At 38.7% G+C, this 16,910-nt stretch overlaps 1 protein-coding gene across 6 annotated transcripts in view; it reads left to right on the forward strand.

The window, feature by feature from the left end:
* IL12RB2 (interleukin 12 receptor subunit beta 2) overlaps positions 1-16,910 on the forward strand; it is a 72,469-nt gene that overhangs the window by 8,145 nt on the left and 47,414 nt on the right. For 3 of the 6 annotated variants that reach the window (XM_072820754.1, XM_072820758.1, XM_072820757.1), the window contains 6 exons: positions 3,824-3,934; positions 5,484-5,771; positions 12,260-12,374; positions 13,309-13,490; positions 14,695-14,837; positions 15,859-16,009. In XM_072820754.1, the coding sequence (XP_072676855.1) occupies positions 3,859-3,934; positions 5,484-5,771; positions 12,260-12,374; positions 13,309-13,490; positions 14,695-14,837; positions 15,859-16,009 (955 nt within the window). In that variant the 5' untranslated portion in view covers positions 3,824-3,858. Of the gene's footprint in view, positions 1-1,254; positions 1,764-3,823; positions 3,935-5,483; positions 5,772-12,259; positions 12,375-13,308; positions 13,491-14,694; positions 14,838-15,858; positions 16,010-16,910 lie in introns of those variants that run through there. The other 3 variants (XM_072820759.1, XM_072820755.1, XM_072820753.1) reach the window with 3 other exon arrangements.

Raw genomic sequence — 16,910 nt, forward strand, 5'->3', positions numbered from 1 at the left:
GTCTACTCTATCCCTAGCCCCTCGCACATAGCAACTGCTTAATATATATTGGTTGAATGAATGGCTGAATAAAATTTTCTGAGCTGAGTTGGGATGGATGAGTAGGACTTAGCCATTCTAAGAACAGTGGAAAAGTAGAGAATAGAATCGGCAAAGTTACAGAAGCATGCGTTTGCATGAGATGTGCAGGGAAACTGTTACTAGACAGTAGAGTGTCAGCAGAGAGTATGTGACTCACTATGTGAGGTAGATGTGGTTGGGGTACCTGGGTGGCTCAGTGGTTGAACATCTGCCTTTGGCTCAGGTCATGATCCTGGGATTCTGGAATGGAGTCTCACATCAGGCTCCCCACAGAGAGCCTGCTTCTCCCTCTGCCTATGTCTCTGCCTCTCTCTCTCTCTCTGTGTCTCTCATGATAAATAAATAAAATCTTAAAAAAAAATAAACAGGTAGATGCAGTTGGTAATAAAAGCAGGAATTAGCTCACAGAGGTCGTTATATGCCATGACCTTGAACTGTATGGTTTAGAGAAAGGAAAACTGTCAGATTTTGATTTAGATCAGTGTTTCTCAAATATTTTTAATCAAGAGACACAAGAAATACATTTTATATTTTCTGTAAACTAAGAACCACCCTTAGATTCTAGAGGCTGCTACATTCATTAGCTCATGGCCCCCTTCCTCCATTTTCAAAGCCAGCAGTGGCAGATCTAGTCTTCCTCATATCACAGCTCTCTGAGGGACATTTTTGCCTCCCTTATCCACTTTTAAGGACTCACTTGATTAGACTGGGCCCATTTAGAGAATATGGGATAACTTCCCCATGTCAGATCCTTAGCTGTAATGGCATCTCCAAGATCCCTTTGTCATGTAATGTAATATATTCACAGGTTCTAGGGATTAGGGCATGGACATCTTTGGTGGGCCACTATTCTGCCTACCATGGAGATGTTGTTGTGTTTTTTTTAAGATTTTATTAATTTATTAATGAGATATATATACACAGAGAGGCAGAGACAGGCAGAGGGAGAAGTAGGCTTCATGCAGGAAGCCCGGTGTGGGACTTGATCCCAGGACTCTGGGATCACACCCTGAGCCAAAGGCAGATGCCCAACCACTGGGCAACCCAGGCGTCCCAGCCATGTGGTTGTTTATAGGGAGTTTTTTATAGCTCATATTCCTTCCTCCCTTTTCCCCCCTTTATTTTAATGAACACTTATTAAGTACTCTTTCCTAGTGCTGGCATACAGCAGTGGGCAAGATAGCCAGTGTTCCTACTTTCATGGTGGCTTAAATTCTAGCCCAAAGATAGAGGACAAACAAGTAGTCAAGTAAATAAACACAGTAATTACATCTGTTCCATGAAGGCAATAGATAAGGTGATGAGTAGAAAGTAGCTGGGCAAGACCACTTTGGCTAGGTGGTCAGGGAGGGGCTCTCTGAGGAAGTGACACATGATCTGAGGTCTGAAGTGTTTAAGTCAGCCAGCTGCTAAGAAACAGAGGAAGAGGATTCTAGCAGAGGAAATGGAAAGTGCAGAGTCTCAGAGCAGCAAAAGATATGTCTTATTCAAGGAACAGTCTGAAAGCCAGTGCAAATGGAGCAGAGTAAGCAAGGCAGAAAAAGTAGAGCAAATGATGGTGGCAAGACAGGAGAAGTGAGGCCATGCAGTGCCTGAGAGATCATGTGCGGTAAGGATTTTGGATTTTAATCTAACAACAATGGACATATTGAAGAACTTTAAATAGTGATGGTATGAAACAGGTAATGTAATCTGATTTATACTTCTAAAAGATAGTCACTATGTGAAAATGACTTAGAAAGGGGTAAGGATGGTTTGGAGAGACAGACTGAGGGACTCCTGTAGCCGTCTCGGGAAGAGATGACAGTCTTTTGAACTAGAGTGAGCATAGTAGGAATGGGGAGAAGCAGATCGATCTGTGATATATTTTGGAGGCAAAATTGATGGGACTTAGTGATGGTTTTGTTGTAGGGGATAAGAAAGAGAGTGGAATCAAAGATGACTTGTAGGTTTTTTTTTTTTTTTTGACTTGTAGGTTTTTGAGCAACTTCAATTAATTGCTGAAATTTAAAAAAACTAGGGGAAGAATCAATAAGGGGAAGGGAGACCAAGAGTTCCAACAGAACATGTGAATATTGAGCACTCTATCAGAACATGTAATGCAAGGGGACAGGTTGGAGCACAAAGCGATGTCTGAGTTGAAGATATGCACCTGGGAGTCATTAGCATACAAATAATTTCTAAAGCCAGGTGACCAGATGAGATCCTCTGGGGAGGGAGTAGAAATTAAAAAAAAAAAATAATGTCTTGAGTGAGCGGACATCCTTCCAGAGTAGAAAGTTAGGAGGAGAAGGAGGAGCAACCAGCAAAGACTATTGAAAAGGTGCTAAATTTTTTGGAGCTTTCCTGAATAATGACTAGGCTAGAGGGAGAAGAGTCAAAGAAGCAAGTGGGCACATTTCTGTATATCCACTAGAGTAGTACTATTGTACCTCTAGCACTTACCATTGTACCTGGCGCAGGAAAGGTGGCCTATTGAATGAATAAGTGAGTTTTTTTGAGAATGGTCAGTGTGCTCTGGCATATCTCTAGGTATGAGAGTAGGAGGTGAACATTTGCATTGTCTGGTTCCCAGTAGCCTAACATCACAGAACTTTCCAGCCTACTTTATGGATTTTTGGCCCACCTTTAATAGAATCTAGACAATTTCCTAATATGTAGTAGAGCCATTCTTTAGGTTTAAATTTGAAAACAATCAGAAATCACCAAATTGCATTTTCTGAAGTATTCAAGATAGAAATACTTAGTAAAATGAATAAGTAATGAATAAAGAAGCAAATAAACAAGTAAAATTGAACTTCTAGAAGATTCCAGCAACTCCGTTTCTTATGACCAAAGAGATCAATCTTTTACTAAGTTCTAGGAGAGAGTTATGAGCCACTTTTTGGAAGAAAAAAAAAAGGCTTTATTGATTTGGCAGAGAGAGTCAGAGGGCGCAAGCAGGGAGAGCAGCAGAGGGAGAAGGAGAAGTTGGCTCCCCACTGAACAGGAGGCCTGACTCAGGGGCTCCATCTCAGGATCCTGGAAACATGACCTGAGCCAAAGGCAGATACTTAACCAACTGAGCCACCCAGGCGCCCCATGGACTGCTGTTTAATCTCCTGTTACTTCTAGAACCATGCAAATAGATTAGAAATTCTCATTACTCTTGGGATTCAACACTTACGCTTGAGTATGATAATGTAGCCCTGTCTGGAAGAAAAAAATTTTGTTTGCAACTGAGACTTAGAAGGTTAAGTAACTTGCCCACAGTCTCAAAGTTCTTTTTTATTTTTATTATTTTATTTTATTTTTTTAGGGATGGGGCAGAGGGAGAGGAAGAGAGAGAATCTTTTTTTTTTTTTTTTTTGAGAATCTTAAGCAGGCTCCACACCCAACACGGGGCTCAGTCTCATAACCCTGAGATCATGACCTGAGCTAAAATCCAGAGGCAGATGCTCAACCTTAAAGGCCTGAGCCACTCAGGCACCCCACAGTCTCAAAGTTCTTAAACCCAGTTCTAAAGGACACCAAAGGCTGGGTCTCTTCTCTCACCCTTTGCTGACTCCAAGAAGCTTAAGTGAATGGGGGTTAGAACTGGCTAAGATTTTTAATTTACTAGTTTTAAAGGTATACTTCATTAAAAAAAAAATCTTAACAATATAGAGAAATTAAAGGGGCATTTTAAGCCCTTCTGGATGATGTTGGTTCTGGTATTTTCTGAATGTATTTTAACATGGATGAATTTGTCTTCTTTTACAAGGAAAATACAGAGGTATATTCCAGAGTTGACTGTTCATGGCACATACAGTTGGAGGATGCTCATTGGCACTTATTTTTATCATTGTGTTATTGTTGGTTAAAGCAAATATAGGTAAGATTTCTATAATTGAATCTGTAGAAGGATTTGTGGTTTAAATTCTCGGTTACGGATGAAATAATGTGTTTATGAGAATCGTTCTGGTAGTCTTTTGTAGTCAATCTTCTCTCATTTTAAATGGGTAAGTCTGGTTCCATTATCTATAACTACAATGCATTTTCTTTAATTTATGCTGATTAATGTACAAGTCCAATCATGCAATTTCTCTTTAAAAAGTGGCTAGGTAACCACAAAACTGGAATTATGAATGAATGTTTTACTAAAATGAAAAATGATAGTGCTTTTTAACAGAGGATATTGGTGGGTGAATCCAACTATGCTAAAAATAATAATGGCTGACATTTTCCTTGCCTTTTCTTTATGGGAGCTTACTTTTTTACTTTCTAACTCATTACAATCAGTGAAAATCAAAGCAGGGAAAAAACATAGAATAGAATGGGAGAGGAGAAAAAGAGAGAGGGAGAGGGGCTTAGTTTTAGTTCTGAAAATAAAAAAGAATTTTTTATAAAAATGAATTTTTAGCATTTCCTTTATTTGATTTAAATAACTTTTTAACTAATTCCTGTTTAGGGTAGTTAATTAAAGCAATCTTGTAATTACAAAAAAAAAAAAAAAAGACGTTCAGTGGAGGCTTTCTATCACATCTGAAAACTCAGGGTAAATCTATAGTTCTGAGATTCATTGGCAGTACCACCCCAAAACCTGTTCATTTCTGAATAGTTGTCATATTTATTTATATAAAAACTCCTAGTGAGTAAGAATGACCTCTCTTTTAATGAGTTTAATATGGTATGGTATCTGGCAATAAATAAGTAAATAAATAAATAAATAAACAAACAAACTTTTAAAAAGAAGGATACATTCATGTAATGTCATATTAGCTATATCGGGTTATGGTTCATCTAGCCCAGGGTCTTGCATCTTGAAGGAATACCAAAATGTGGCATGGAGGACCTCATTTTCATCCTTGATGCCAACCACAAATATACCAGAGCTACTGAATATTTTCTTTTGTTATAAAATAATGTTATAGATCATACATACTTTATATCACTAATATAGCAAGAGAAAGTATTAGTCCTAAATTGACCCCTAGGAGTATGTAATAACCTTTTAAACTGTCGTTTGTTTTGTATGTTTCCTTTTTGGTCTGTGTATTGAAATAAGCCTTATAAATCAGAAATGGGGATGGAAGCAAATGTGATTAATGTGGGAAGTACTTTTCAATAATTTGGTGAATAATTTCTATATAGGAGAGATTGGTTTTCTCCTGGTCCTCTGTTCCTGAATGTCTTCCAACCCTATTTTCTCAGCACTTTTAGTCTTACTGATTTGAGAACGATGCATCTTTTATTTAAAATACAGTTAGACTTTAATATGTGAGCCTTCTGTTCTCATTGTGCATCACCAATACAGCCAGAGCAAGGTGGGTTATTTATTTTTCCACAATTTGTTGGGATTAATTTTATCTTGCTCTTGATAATAACGCAAACCCACCATTTTGAAATGGATTTCTTATGTGCTGACTTGTGTCTTATTGCAGATGCATGCAAGAGAGGAGATGTGACTGTGGAGCCTTCTCATGTAATTTCACTTGGATCAGCTGTCAATATTTCATGCTCTTTGAAGCCCGAACAAGGCTGCTCACAATATCCCAGTTTTAACATGTTAATCCTCTACAAATTTAACAGAAGAATCAATTTTCTGCATGGTCACTTCCTCAGTTCTCAAGTCACAGGTCTTCCTCTGGGTACAACAGTGTTTCTCTGCAAATTGGCCTGTAGCAAAAACAAGGAATTACGAATATGTGGGGCAGAGATCTCAGTTGGTGGTGAGCATTCCATTCTGAACTTTTTAAAAACTAGTCATCTTTTGGTATTTGTCATGTGTTAGACAGAAGTCCAAATATAGGGTAGTGTTCTTTCTTCTCCTGCCATATGAATATATTTTATCTTAATAGCAATATGAGTACCTCAATGTGAGAAATCCAGAAATCAGTAGAATTGGGATCTCATTTAGAAGTGTTCTCTCTCTCTGCCCTGCCCCCCACCAGTTGTTTTTGTTTGTGTGTGTGTGTATGTGTGTGTGTGTGTGTGTGCCCATTAAGAGCAAGAACCTATTGTGCTTAGACTCTAGTGGCAGGAAGGAGAATCTCTGGAGCTGAATCTTCATGCCTTCTAGATTTGTGAGAATTTGTTCAAAGCTACAATCTCCTAAAAAGAAGAAAGAGATACATTTTTTGACTTATGAAGCCCAGGTTGGACTTTATACAAGGCTGAGCACTTCTTTCCCTAATTTAATCCTTACATCCACATTCACTCCTGACCACTGGTTATCATACTTAGCAGAAGTTAAAAAAGAACTCTTGGCACACTGTCTTTTCTTGAGTTTTCTAGAAAGCTCTATGAGGCAGAACTGATATGCTCATGCCATCAACAGAAAATATAGCTGGTTGCTTGGTTGCTAGGGACATTCCCAGAATAAAAACATATGGGAATACAATGACAAAGAAAGAAGAATTCAACTATCATTGGTCAAAGTGCACCCATCAGGGATCAACTCTCCTCCATGCCGGCTTACACTGCTGGTCTTTCCAGGCAGCTGCTGGAAGTAAGAATTAAGACATCAGGGATCCCTGGGTGGCGCAGCGGTTTGGTGCCTGCCTTCGGCCCAGGGCGCGATCCTGGAGACCCGGGATCGAATCCCACGTCAGGCTCCTGGTGCATGGAGCCTGCTTCTCCCTCTGCCTGTGTCTCTGCCTCATTCTCTCTCTCTCTGTGTGACTATCACAAATAAATAAAAATTTAAAAAAAAAAAGACATCAGAGTCGATATCTATGGCATGAACCACAGTGCCCAGAGTGAGCCAGCAGTCCACCTGCCTAAAGCTTGTAGCCAGCAGCCTAAACCTGTAGACTTGAAGGCCCAGCCAGGCAAGCCAGTGAGCATGCAGGGGCTCTGAGTCATCCCAGGTTCTGTGCCCCCATGGTTCCAGAGAACCTCTGGAGTGGGGAGAGTAGGAGGAATTGCTACAGCAGGCTGACTGACCAAGATGTCAGGATTGTCAGAGCCCCTGATATGAAGACACTGATACAGAGCTCAATGAGACTCTTTTCAGGAAAGTTGGAAACCACTTTTCTGTAACCTATAAGAATATGGTTGGTGCTGAGCAATCTTGCTGGAGAGCCACCAGAAGCACTGAGCAGAACACCAAACAAACAGCCAAAGAATCAGTGGAGGCTAACGAGACAGAAACCAGGTCCAGGCCTCCTCTCCCAGTTGTAGCCTCTTATTTATACCGCTTATGGATCATGTACTCTCAGCTCTGCCTGCCAGGGATGTCCTAAAAGGAATGTGGGCTTTGAAGCCCAGCCCTGTGACCTAACAGTGTACTGTTAGGCAGTTTCAATTCTCTGAGCCCCAGTTTCTTTCTCTGTGTTATGAAGATACTAACATCTACTTCATAAGATGGTTGTAGTGATTAGATGACACCTGGTATGCATAGTACTTAATCTCATACCAAACACGAAGAAGGAGCTGAGGTGATAAGCTCTAGGGTGGAAGTTTCATCCAGCTTGACTCTTCTTCCTGTGTGCATCATGTTGTGTAGGTGAATCCATTTCCCTTAAAAGAAAGTACAAGAAAGTGATAGACAAATGAAAATTTATCTAAAAAGCACCATTGGTCCTCACCTCTTTTGTCTTCAGAATACCTGAATGTTATACCCACGTAATTTACCATCTTAGTAGATAAATATTATGTATTTTTATTAGATATTCCCAGTCCTGTGATGTCCAGTTGCAGGTGTTCACAGTTCTGCTGTTTTCTACATATTAGGCCTTGGAAGTCAGTATCCTTGCACATGCCCTTAGCCATCCCATTCTATTTCCTACCTTTTCTCAGGTGTGTTAGAGTGCTGCAACCCCTTTTCACTTTTAAGGTTTTCCACCCAGTGGGGCACCTGAGTGGCTCATTTGGTTAAGCGTTAACTCTTGATATAGGCTCAGGTTTTAATCTCAGGGTCATGAGTTCAAGCCCCACGTTGGGCTCTGCATTGGATGTGCAGCCTACTTAAAAAATTTTTTTTCATATAGAGTATGCAGATGCATTCGTGACAGTTTGCAGCATCAGAAGACCTAGGGAGATGGTTAAGAGGATTTGTTATGGTGCAGCTCAGTTGGGTGGTACTGCTGGAATGTTGCTTATACAGTGTTCTCAAATGGTAACCACACCATCAAATGGCTGCTTTTTGAGCAAGTTTAGCACTTTGAGGTGAAGGACTGACTGGAAGCAACACTTATTTCTGATAATGGCTAGTCATTCCAAGAAAAGACACAATGAATTTTGGTTTCACCTAGTATAGTAAGCTTATTCCTATCTAGTGAGGGAGTAAACAGCCCCTCTTCCTTTTTATGATAAGTGGTTCCATAAGTGCCATTGTATATCCTGAGAATGCTATCATAAAGCTGGCTGGTTTTTCAGAACTGGAAATGGGTAATTTAGCCTTTTCTCCCCAGCACCTTCCTAGGCTTGGGCTGTTCTGCCACCAAGACCTCATTTAAGTTGTGTAGTAACTAAGCAATCAGTGCTCTAGCTTAAGCTCACAGGATTTGTCCACAAACTACTAAGAAAATCAAGGCAATAAATGAAAGACAGTGGGTCCTTGCTTGGTTGTTTTCAATATATGCTTGATTGCTGATGTTTCTGAAAGTTGTTTTTCTAAGACAATTTAATTTCCCATAGTAAGTAGGGCTTTTAAAAACAACAGCAGCCATGGGGCACCTGGGTGGCTCAGTCATTTGGGCATCCAGATCTTGATTTTGGCTCAGGTCATGATCTTGGGGTCATGGGATTGAGCCCCACATCAGGCTCCATGTGGAGCCTGCTTGGGAGTCTCTCTCCCTCTTCCTTTGTCCCTCTCCTCATTGTGCTCTCTAAAACATCCCAAAATATTAACAACCATAATACTTATAACAGTTTATTATATCGCAAGCTATTTTAACTTTCAGAGTCTTTGATTTCTGTCCTTTTTTTCTTGGTGTCAGTTATTATATACTTATATTGAAGAGAATGAAGATTGGTTTCCCCTGGGACAGGTTGTCTCTGCCAAAAACAAGTCCTGGATTGAAGTAGACACCTTGATTTCATGGTATGGGGACCTCATGTTGGGAAAGTTGACTTGATTTTTGAATAAAAGCTGTGCTCTTTTAAGATTTTATGTATTTATTCATGAGACACAGAGAGAGGCAGAAACATAGGCAGAGGGAGAAGCAGGCTCCCTGTGGAGAGCCTGTTACAGACTCAATCCCAGGACCCCAGGATCACAACCTGAGTCAAAGGCAGACTCATCCACGGAGCCATCCAGGTGCCTCTGTACTCTTTAAAATGAGTCTCTGCAAACTTTTAGGAGTAAAGGTATGAGTGAGAACTGTTTTCATTACTTAAAGGGGCCACATGCTCTATATCTCATTTGGTCATCAAAAGACCCTATGAAGGGTTAAGGTAATGATGGTGGTTTGAAAGCATGTATTTACATTGATCCCCCATGAAATTAATCTGTCAAGATTGAAATCTGTCAAGATGCAATATAGAAAGTTTTCTAGAGGTATAAATCCTAAAGGACAAAAGGAATTGGAGGGGAGACATATCAACAAACTTTTGGAAGCTAGAAAATAGGTAGACCAGTGATAATTGACTCAGGCAGCAGCTGGCAGTAGGAAACATCATGATGCAACATGATTGAATGTAGAACCTCCCAACCCAGAACGACTCGGAAATTGGTGATAACATGTCCTTCTGGGAGTGAGGGTAAGAATGGGACTAAAAATGAGCTATTTTAATTGAAAATCTATTTGAAAAACATATTCTCAGATCTCTTTCCCAATTCCATGTAGCTAAACATTCATTCTCCACTACTTTAGCATAAGACTGGAGGCTTAGCATGAAAGGATCACTAAACTATTTCCAACCAGTTCAGCTGAGATTGGTAGTACCATGCTGGAAAACAGGGATTAAAGGAACATTGACGTTCAGCTCCCTTCAGTCCTGTACCCTCCTCTACTCAAGTTAGAACATCCTTTTCTGGGAAATCTCAGATGAACTGAGAAAGAATAGTGGGAACAAAGAAAAGATTCTACAATCTTCTAAAAATTAAAAACAATGGTTCAAGAATCAGAACAATGGGCAGCCCCGGTGGTGCAGCGGTTTAGCACTGCCTGCAGCCCAGGGCGTGATCCTGGAGACCCTGGATCGAGTCCCACGTTAGGCTCTCTGTATGATGCCTGCTTCTCCCTCTGCCTGTGTCTCTGCCCCTCTCTCTCTCTCTCTCTCTGTCTCTCTGTCTCTATGAATAAATAAATAAAAATCTTTAAAAAAAAAAAGAATCAGACAGCATCAGGTTTTTCAATAACACCCTAGAATGTAGAAGACAACAGAGCCTCCAAAATCCTGGATGAAAATTCTTTTCAATTCAGAATTCAATACTCAGCCAAAGTATCAGTCACGTGTGAGGGTAGAATAAAGACATTTTTAATCATGTTCAAAATATTTCTTCCCCGTACCCGTTTCCAGGGAACTACTGAAGGATATACCCCACCAACACAAATAATTAAATCAGGGGAGAAGAAAGAATTGGATTTAAGAAACAAGAAGTCTAACACTGGAAAGTGAAGGAATTTCCATAATATTAAGGACTGGCAGTAACAGCTGTGTACCAGGCACAGGAGCAAACCTATCTTATTGGGCAGTTCCCAAGGCCCCAAGAAAGAGGTCTCAGGAAAATGAAATAGCATTTTAATATGTTGAACAGTGATTCAGATAACTGGCTTGAGAGTTTGGAATTATATTAGTAACAAGAAAACTCATAGAAAAACCAGACAGTTTTGTGTTGGCTCTGAGATAAACAGAAAGTACAGAAAGTAAGAAGTTAATGTAGTAGTCTAAGTGGATCAATCATAAGGAGTTACGTATACAGATATTATACAGTGTATATATAAACTTAACTAGGCTCAAAATATTTGCTTCTCTGTACCCTTTCCTGGGGAACTGTATACAGTGTATACAGAGTATGTATGTGTGTGTATATATATGTGTGTGTGTATATATATATATTTCATATGTATTTCAATATAAGATAAACATATTTCATATGTATGTGAAAAATTCTGTTCTTTCAGAAAATGAAAATTTATTATTCCACTAAACAAAACCATATGAGCTACATATTATCATATGCACTTTATAGATGAGGAAACTGAACCTGTGAAAAGTTAACCTGCCCACTACCACAGAGTGGGCAATTGTGTCCAGGTTTGTGATGTTGGCTAAGGACCAAAAAAAAAAAGTCATTTGTTCCATCAATTACAGCTTTTTTTTTTCTTTTCTTTTTTTTTTTTTTTTTTGGTGTAGACAACATCTGGGGCTTTAGTAGTATACTTGTTTAATCTCACCCAAAGGAAGCATCTCTTACATGTGAGTCTCAGTATTAGAGTAGAATGAGATGAATGAATAACAGAATATTTTCTCTTACCTCCATGTAATCTGAGAAACTCATAGCTTTGGGTTTACCTTTGACTATAAAATGGCTTAATTTACAAATATACACTTTTGGTAAAGGGACCTTGCCTGCCTTGTCCACCTTTGTATATCCATGGTTAGCACTATGCCCAGCCCATGGGAGGTACTCAGTGTCCATGTACATAAAGAATTAGTTCATAAATGTTTATGAAGTGTTCCAAGTGATGCTGCAGAAATTAGATTTTTCTGGTACAGCCTAGAAGGGCATGCTTAGGGCCAGTGGATGGAATTGGCTGTAAATATCAAGCCTATGGAAAGAAAGAGACCCTAATCTTTAGAGATATCTAATATTTGAATGGACTCTAAATCAGTAAGCTCATCATCACCAGTGGTAATAGATCTAGCACTGGATGTTCAGTTGTCAGGGACAATGGTGGAATGTGGTAGTAAAAGGCTTGGACTCAAGTCAGCCATGCCTGGGCAGGAGCTCTGACTCTGTCACTTCACAGTTTTGTAATTGGGGACAAGATACTGAACCTCTAAGTCTTAGGTTTCTCTTTGGTAAATTGAGGATAATAGTGATGGAGCTGCTCCAATGTCTAATTGAGAAAAACCTCATATAATGCATAGGACTTGGCGCGTAGTGTTTGATCCATATTCACTGTTGTTATTAGAAGATGTTCATGCCTTGGAAGCAAATTTGAACTTGACGGAATCTAGACGTAGGGGAAGTATTGTTATTTTATTGCCAAATAATAACAATGCAATTGTGATATCAACTGTGCTTTGCACTTTCTTTTTAAAGTTGTTCCAGAACAACCTCAAAACTTATCTTGTATACAGAAGGGAGCACATGGGACTGTGACCTGCATCTGGGACAGAGGACGAGACACCCATCTATATACTGCATATACTTTACAGTGAGTGAGAGATTGTATTTTTGCAGCTGTTTTGTAGGTGTTATCTTAGACTACACTTAGAAATATCTAATAGTTTTATTTTTACCAGAGAGAAGAAGCAATAGACACCTCTAGATAATTAGGTACTTAAAAAGAAAAAGTTTTGTTTTATCATTTCATCTAAAGTGTGAACTGAGGTCTTGGGTCTGAGATCTAACTTGGAATTCTCTTCAGGGCATCCAAGGCCCATGATATGGATGTTCTTCCTTGCTCTAATAGAGTTAAACTGGCTGCATTATATCCCTTCTCTGTTTTGCAGTTGCAGACTCTTGGGGTCATAATATATAAATAGACTCATCCTTGTGGTAGCTTTCCATTAGCTTTGGAGGAGTTTCTTTTTAAAGCACCTTTGCCTAACCTGAAACTCCACACAAAGGAGAGTCTGGGAGAGCCTGTTCCCTGGAGTTGATCCCATAATCTCATCCAGAGATCCAGCTTGTTTGCACTATGCCTAAGTGAGCAGGAAATGAGGGAAAGGAAGTGGACCCCAGGGTTCCAGTCTGTACTAGAAGCTGGCACTCTGTACAGAAAATGCCTCGATGGCCATGGGTCCTTTGGATAACAATTAGATCTGCCCTGAGGAGACAGGATGCTAGCCAGGGTTTTGGGAATTTAGGCAGTATATGTATGGCTACTTAGCTATATGAACATCAAAAAGGCTCAATCCTACCAAAAAAGGGTAGATGGGGGGGGGGGGAAAGGAGAGAAGGGAGAAAATATGGTCCTATTTATAAGCATATAATACAAATATTTCCATAGTGTATCCTCTAGTAATAAGACTGACCTTAACAAAATGTCTAGAATTTTAAATATTTGATTATTCTATTCTTCTGTAATAGAAGGAGCAAGTAGCTCATAAAGTATCATGCTAAACACAATTATCTTTTATTTACAGGTTAAATGGACCAAAAAATTTAACTTGGTGGAAGCAATGTGATCATTATTGTGACCATTTGGACCTTGGAGTCAACCTAACACCTGAATTGCCTGAATCCAGCTACACAGCCCAGGTTACTGCTATCAATAGCCTTGGAAGTGCTTCTTCACTCCCATCCACATTTACCTTCTTGGATATAGGTACATGTTATTTCACTTTTTGTAGGTGTCGTTCATTGGTACATGAACATTATCTTTAAAATCACTCGAATATTCTATGTGTGATTGTTTCAAGAGGGACAGTGGCACAAAGAATAGATATTACTTTGATGCAAGGAAAAGGGTGCAAATCCTAGAGCTTTATAGAGATGATCATACAAAATGGAATAGTCAGCATTATTCTCCCTGTTGGAGAAAAAAGAACCCAGTCCCATGGAGGCACTAGCTGCCAGTGATACCATTCGACTGAGGAAAGTGTCCTGCAAGGTTATTCATGAAGTTCAGTGTAAGCACTTCTCAGCAGAGGCATCTTCTTACCTCTACAGTTAATGCCACTGCTCTGAGATAGGCTACATGTGGGCCTGCTGGGCCAGAGCAGAGGTGCCAACTATCAATAGGGTGTGTCAAGGTACAAATGCATCTTGCTTTGAGAATACCTACTTCCATTCCTCTCATCACCTTGGGAGCTGGAGTGAACCAGTTCCGGCACATTTCTGAGCAAATATAATTAGCCCAGTTGAATCAGACACCAATCTCAAGCATCCTCAAGTTCTGAGCATCCCAGGTAGGATTGGGCTTCTGGCCTGCCTCAAGTTCTGGCCTTTCACTGTGTGTGTCTCTTCTTTCTTCCCACAACACCTCTTTGCGCGCATACTGCTATGAGTCTGGACATAGGCATTTACTATACCGTCTCCTGTCATACTTCTCCCCAACTTCTGTTCCATTTCTTTACATTGACTATTCCTCCTAGAAAGAATATTCCTCTTATTCTTTTCCTCTGCTCCTCTCTCCCTTCTGTATTTTTCCTGCTAGCATTTCTTCTCTGAGAGGTGATTCACTACTAGCCACCTCTGCCTTCTCAGCCATCAGAACTCTCAGGTTTGGCACATTGGTTTTCTTTATACGTTGGATTAAGTGCAGTTCACACTATTACTAATGTTGGAAGTAATTTATTTGGTAAAAATGAGGGTAGGTTAAGGAGAATTATTTAAATTACTTAGTAGTAAATCAAACTTTTTCTTCTCTGTAAAAGCCAGGGGTTTCTCTTTTATATATTTCACCAACTTTGGTGGTCACATATCTTAGAAATGCATTTTGTTCAATTCTTTCTAGCTCATGTAAAAATAAATGTTATTTCTGATTGGGGAGCCTGAATCACACTTTTTTTGTTTGTCCTGATTACCAGTGAGGCCTCTCCCTCCATGGGACATCAGATTCAAATGTGTAAATGCTTCTGTGAACAAATGTATCCTTCAGTGGAGAGATGAGGGGCTGGTGCTGCTTAATCGACTCAGATATCGCCCCAACAGCAGCAAGTCCTGGAAAATGGTAATGGTTTTTAGAGTTAAGGGGAAAACTAGGGAGGGGCTCTTAATATCACTGCACAGATCTCTGTCTTTTCATGCCACCAATGTATGTGATTTAAGAATAGTTAGTCCAAAAGTACACACTTGAGATAGATCAGATAGACATATACATTTTTATTTATTAAGAAATATCTTGAATTTTGATCATTGATTCTGAAATTTTTTAAGCCACAGGCTTCTGTAAACCTGAAATATTAATATTAATTAATATATTGTAATATTTAATATTAATATTAAAATATTAATTTTCTGCAATTTATTTCTAGTAAAGGATTCGTTTCACCTTGCTATGCTACCCCTCCCTCTGCATTACTTTTTAGTAGTTTTTTAACATATTAGAAAGAGGAGTATTAGGGAATGTGCATAGAGGCTTATATGGAATTGAATATTCCAAAGATAAAGACCCACACTTTGATCTAATATTAGACATCAATTTTTTTACAATTAAATTTTAAGATTATAATTTCTGCTAGTATTTTTGTAAAACATAGTGGCTTATAATAGCAAAAAATAAGTTTCACATATAGCTGAAACTCAGGAGAATTATAGTAATTAATTTTTTAATACAATTAAAGTTTTCTTTTTGAGGCTAGTTCTATGTCTATGTTAAAACATTTACACATTATAATTGTGACCAAATAAAAATAATCTCTAGAAAATTCTCCAAGGCTTTTCTGAAAATTGGTAATTTTTTTTTGAAAATTGGTATTTTTTAGCCTTTACTCATTTTTCAGCTGGTTTTAGGATCTCTCTTGGGGCCTTTAGAGATGAGTTCTTAGTCCCCAGAGTTTGTTTTTATTGAGAAGCTGATTCAGATAATGTCATGTGTTCAGTAACCCTGTCATTGATCTTTCTTCTCAATGAATGACAGATCTCAAAAAATAGAAAGGAATAAGTTATCCACTCAAGTTTCTTACCTATGTGTGTCAAAATCCTTTAATTTAATATTAATAGACCACCTTAAAAATTTTATCTGATTCAAGGTCCATGCTACAAATGCAAAAGGAAGATATGATGTACTGGATCTGAAACCATTTACAGAGTATGAATTTCAGATATCCTCTAAGCTACACCTACATAAAGGTATTTGGAGTGATTGGAGTGAATCGTTGAGAACACAAACACCAGAAGAAGGTATGTGTATTAAAGAGGAGAGTGAGAGGAGTGGAAGGAGAGGTAGGAGGGGGAGAGGAAGATATAGGGATTTCTTTGGATCAGGATCTCTAAAATACTGGTACTGAATCAACAAGTTCAGTACCAATAACTAACTAGTAAACGAGTGCATTGCTAACAAGTAAATGTACTCTTACTAACATTAGCGTTAACTAACAGGTAAATGAGTACATTAATTAACAAACTAATTTTTACATCAGTTTAAGTACTGTAATTGTCCAGGGTGAAGTGTTTATATTGCTAGGAAATTTTTAACATTAGGTAAGTCCTACTCCTGCTTGCCACATGTTGTCATGTTGGTCGCAAGTTGATGCTTCAGTAATGTTTGATTATAACTTTATTTCTATTTCACTTCCTATCTCAGGAACTCTCTCATTCCACAAAACCATAACCAGTAATTTTATTCCTTTATAGTTAAAACTTGATACATTTTACCTTTTGGAGTCTATGAAAATTAAAAGCTTGAAAGAAGGTAGACTCTGGAGATATAACATTTTAAATAAAATTTAACATCCAGCAATCATCTCTCCTCCAAATATTATGGCACTGCACTGCATCATGCCTTTGATACTTACTGCTCAAATGATGGCCACCAGACTGCCGATAGCTATGGAAAGGATGTCAAATATAGTTCTCAGTCTGATGGGCTTTTCTTTCTGACAATTATAGGGAAGACAACTTACTAAGGTATAACCAAACATTTTATTGGAGCAAAATTACCCATATGAACTCTGTGTCAATATTGGCAGATCTTTGGATACACAAGAAGTAGCCATCTGAATATTAATTTTTAAAAGCACTCATTTAGTGACATACTATAATGTTTCTTAATCTATAAATTTAGCTCAGAAGAAAAATTATT

This window comes from Canis lupus, chromosome 3 (assembly GCF_048164855.1).
Source record: "Canis lupus baileyi chromosome 3, mCanLup2.hap1, whole genome shotgun sequence".
Lineage (NCBI taxonomy): Eukaryota > Metazoa > Chordata > Mammalia > Carnivora > Canidae > Canis > Canis lupus.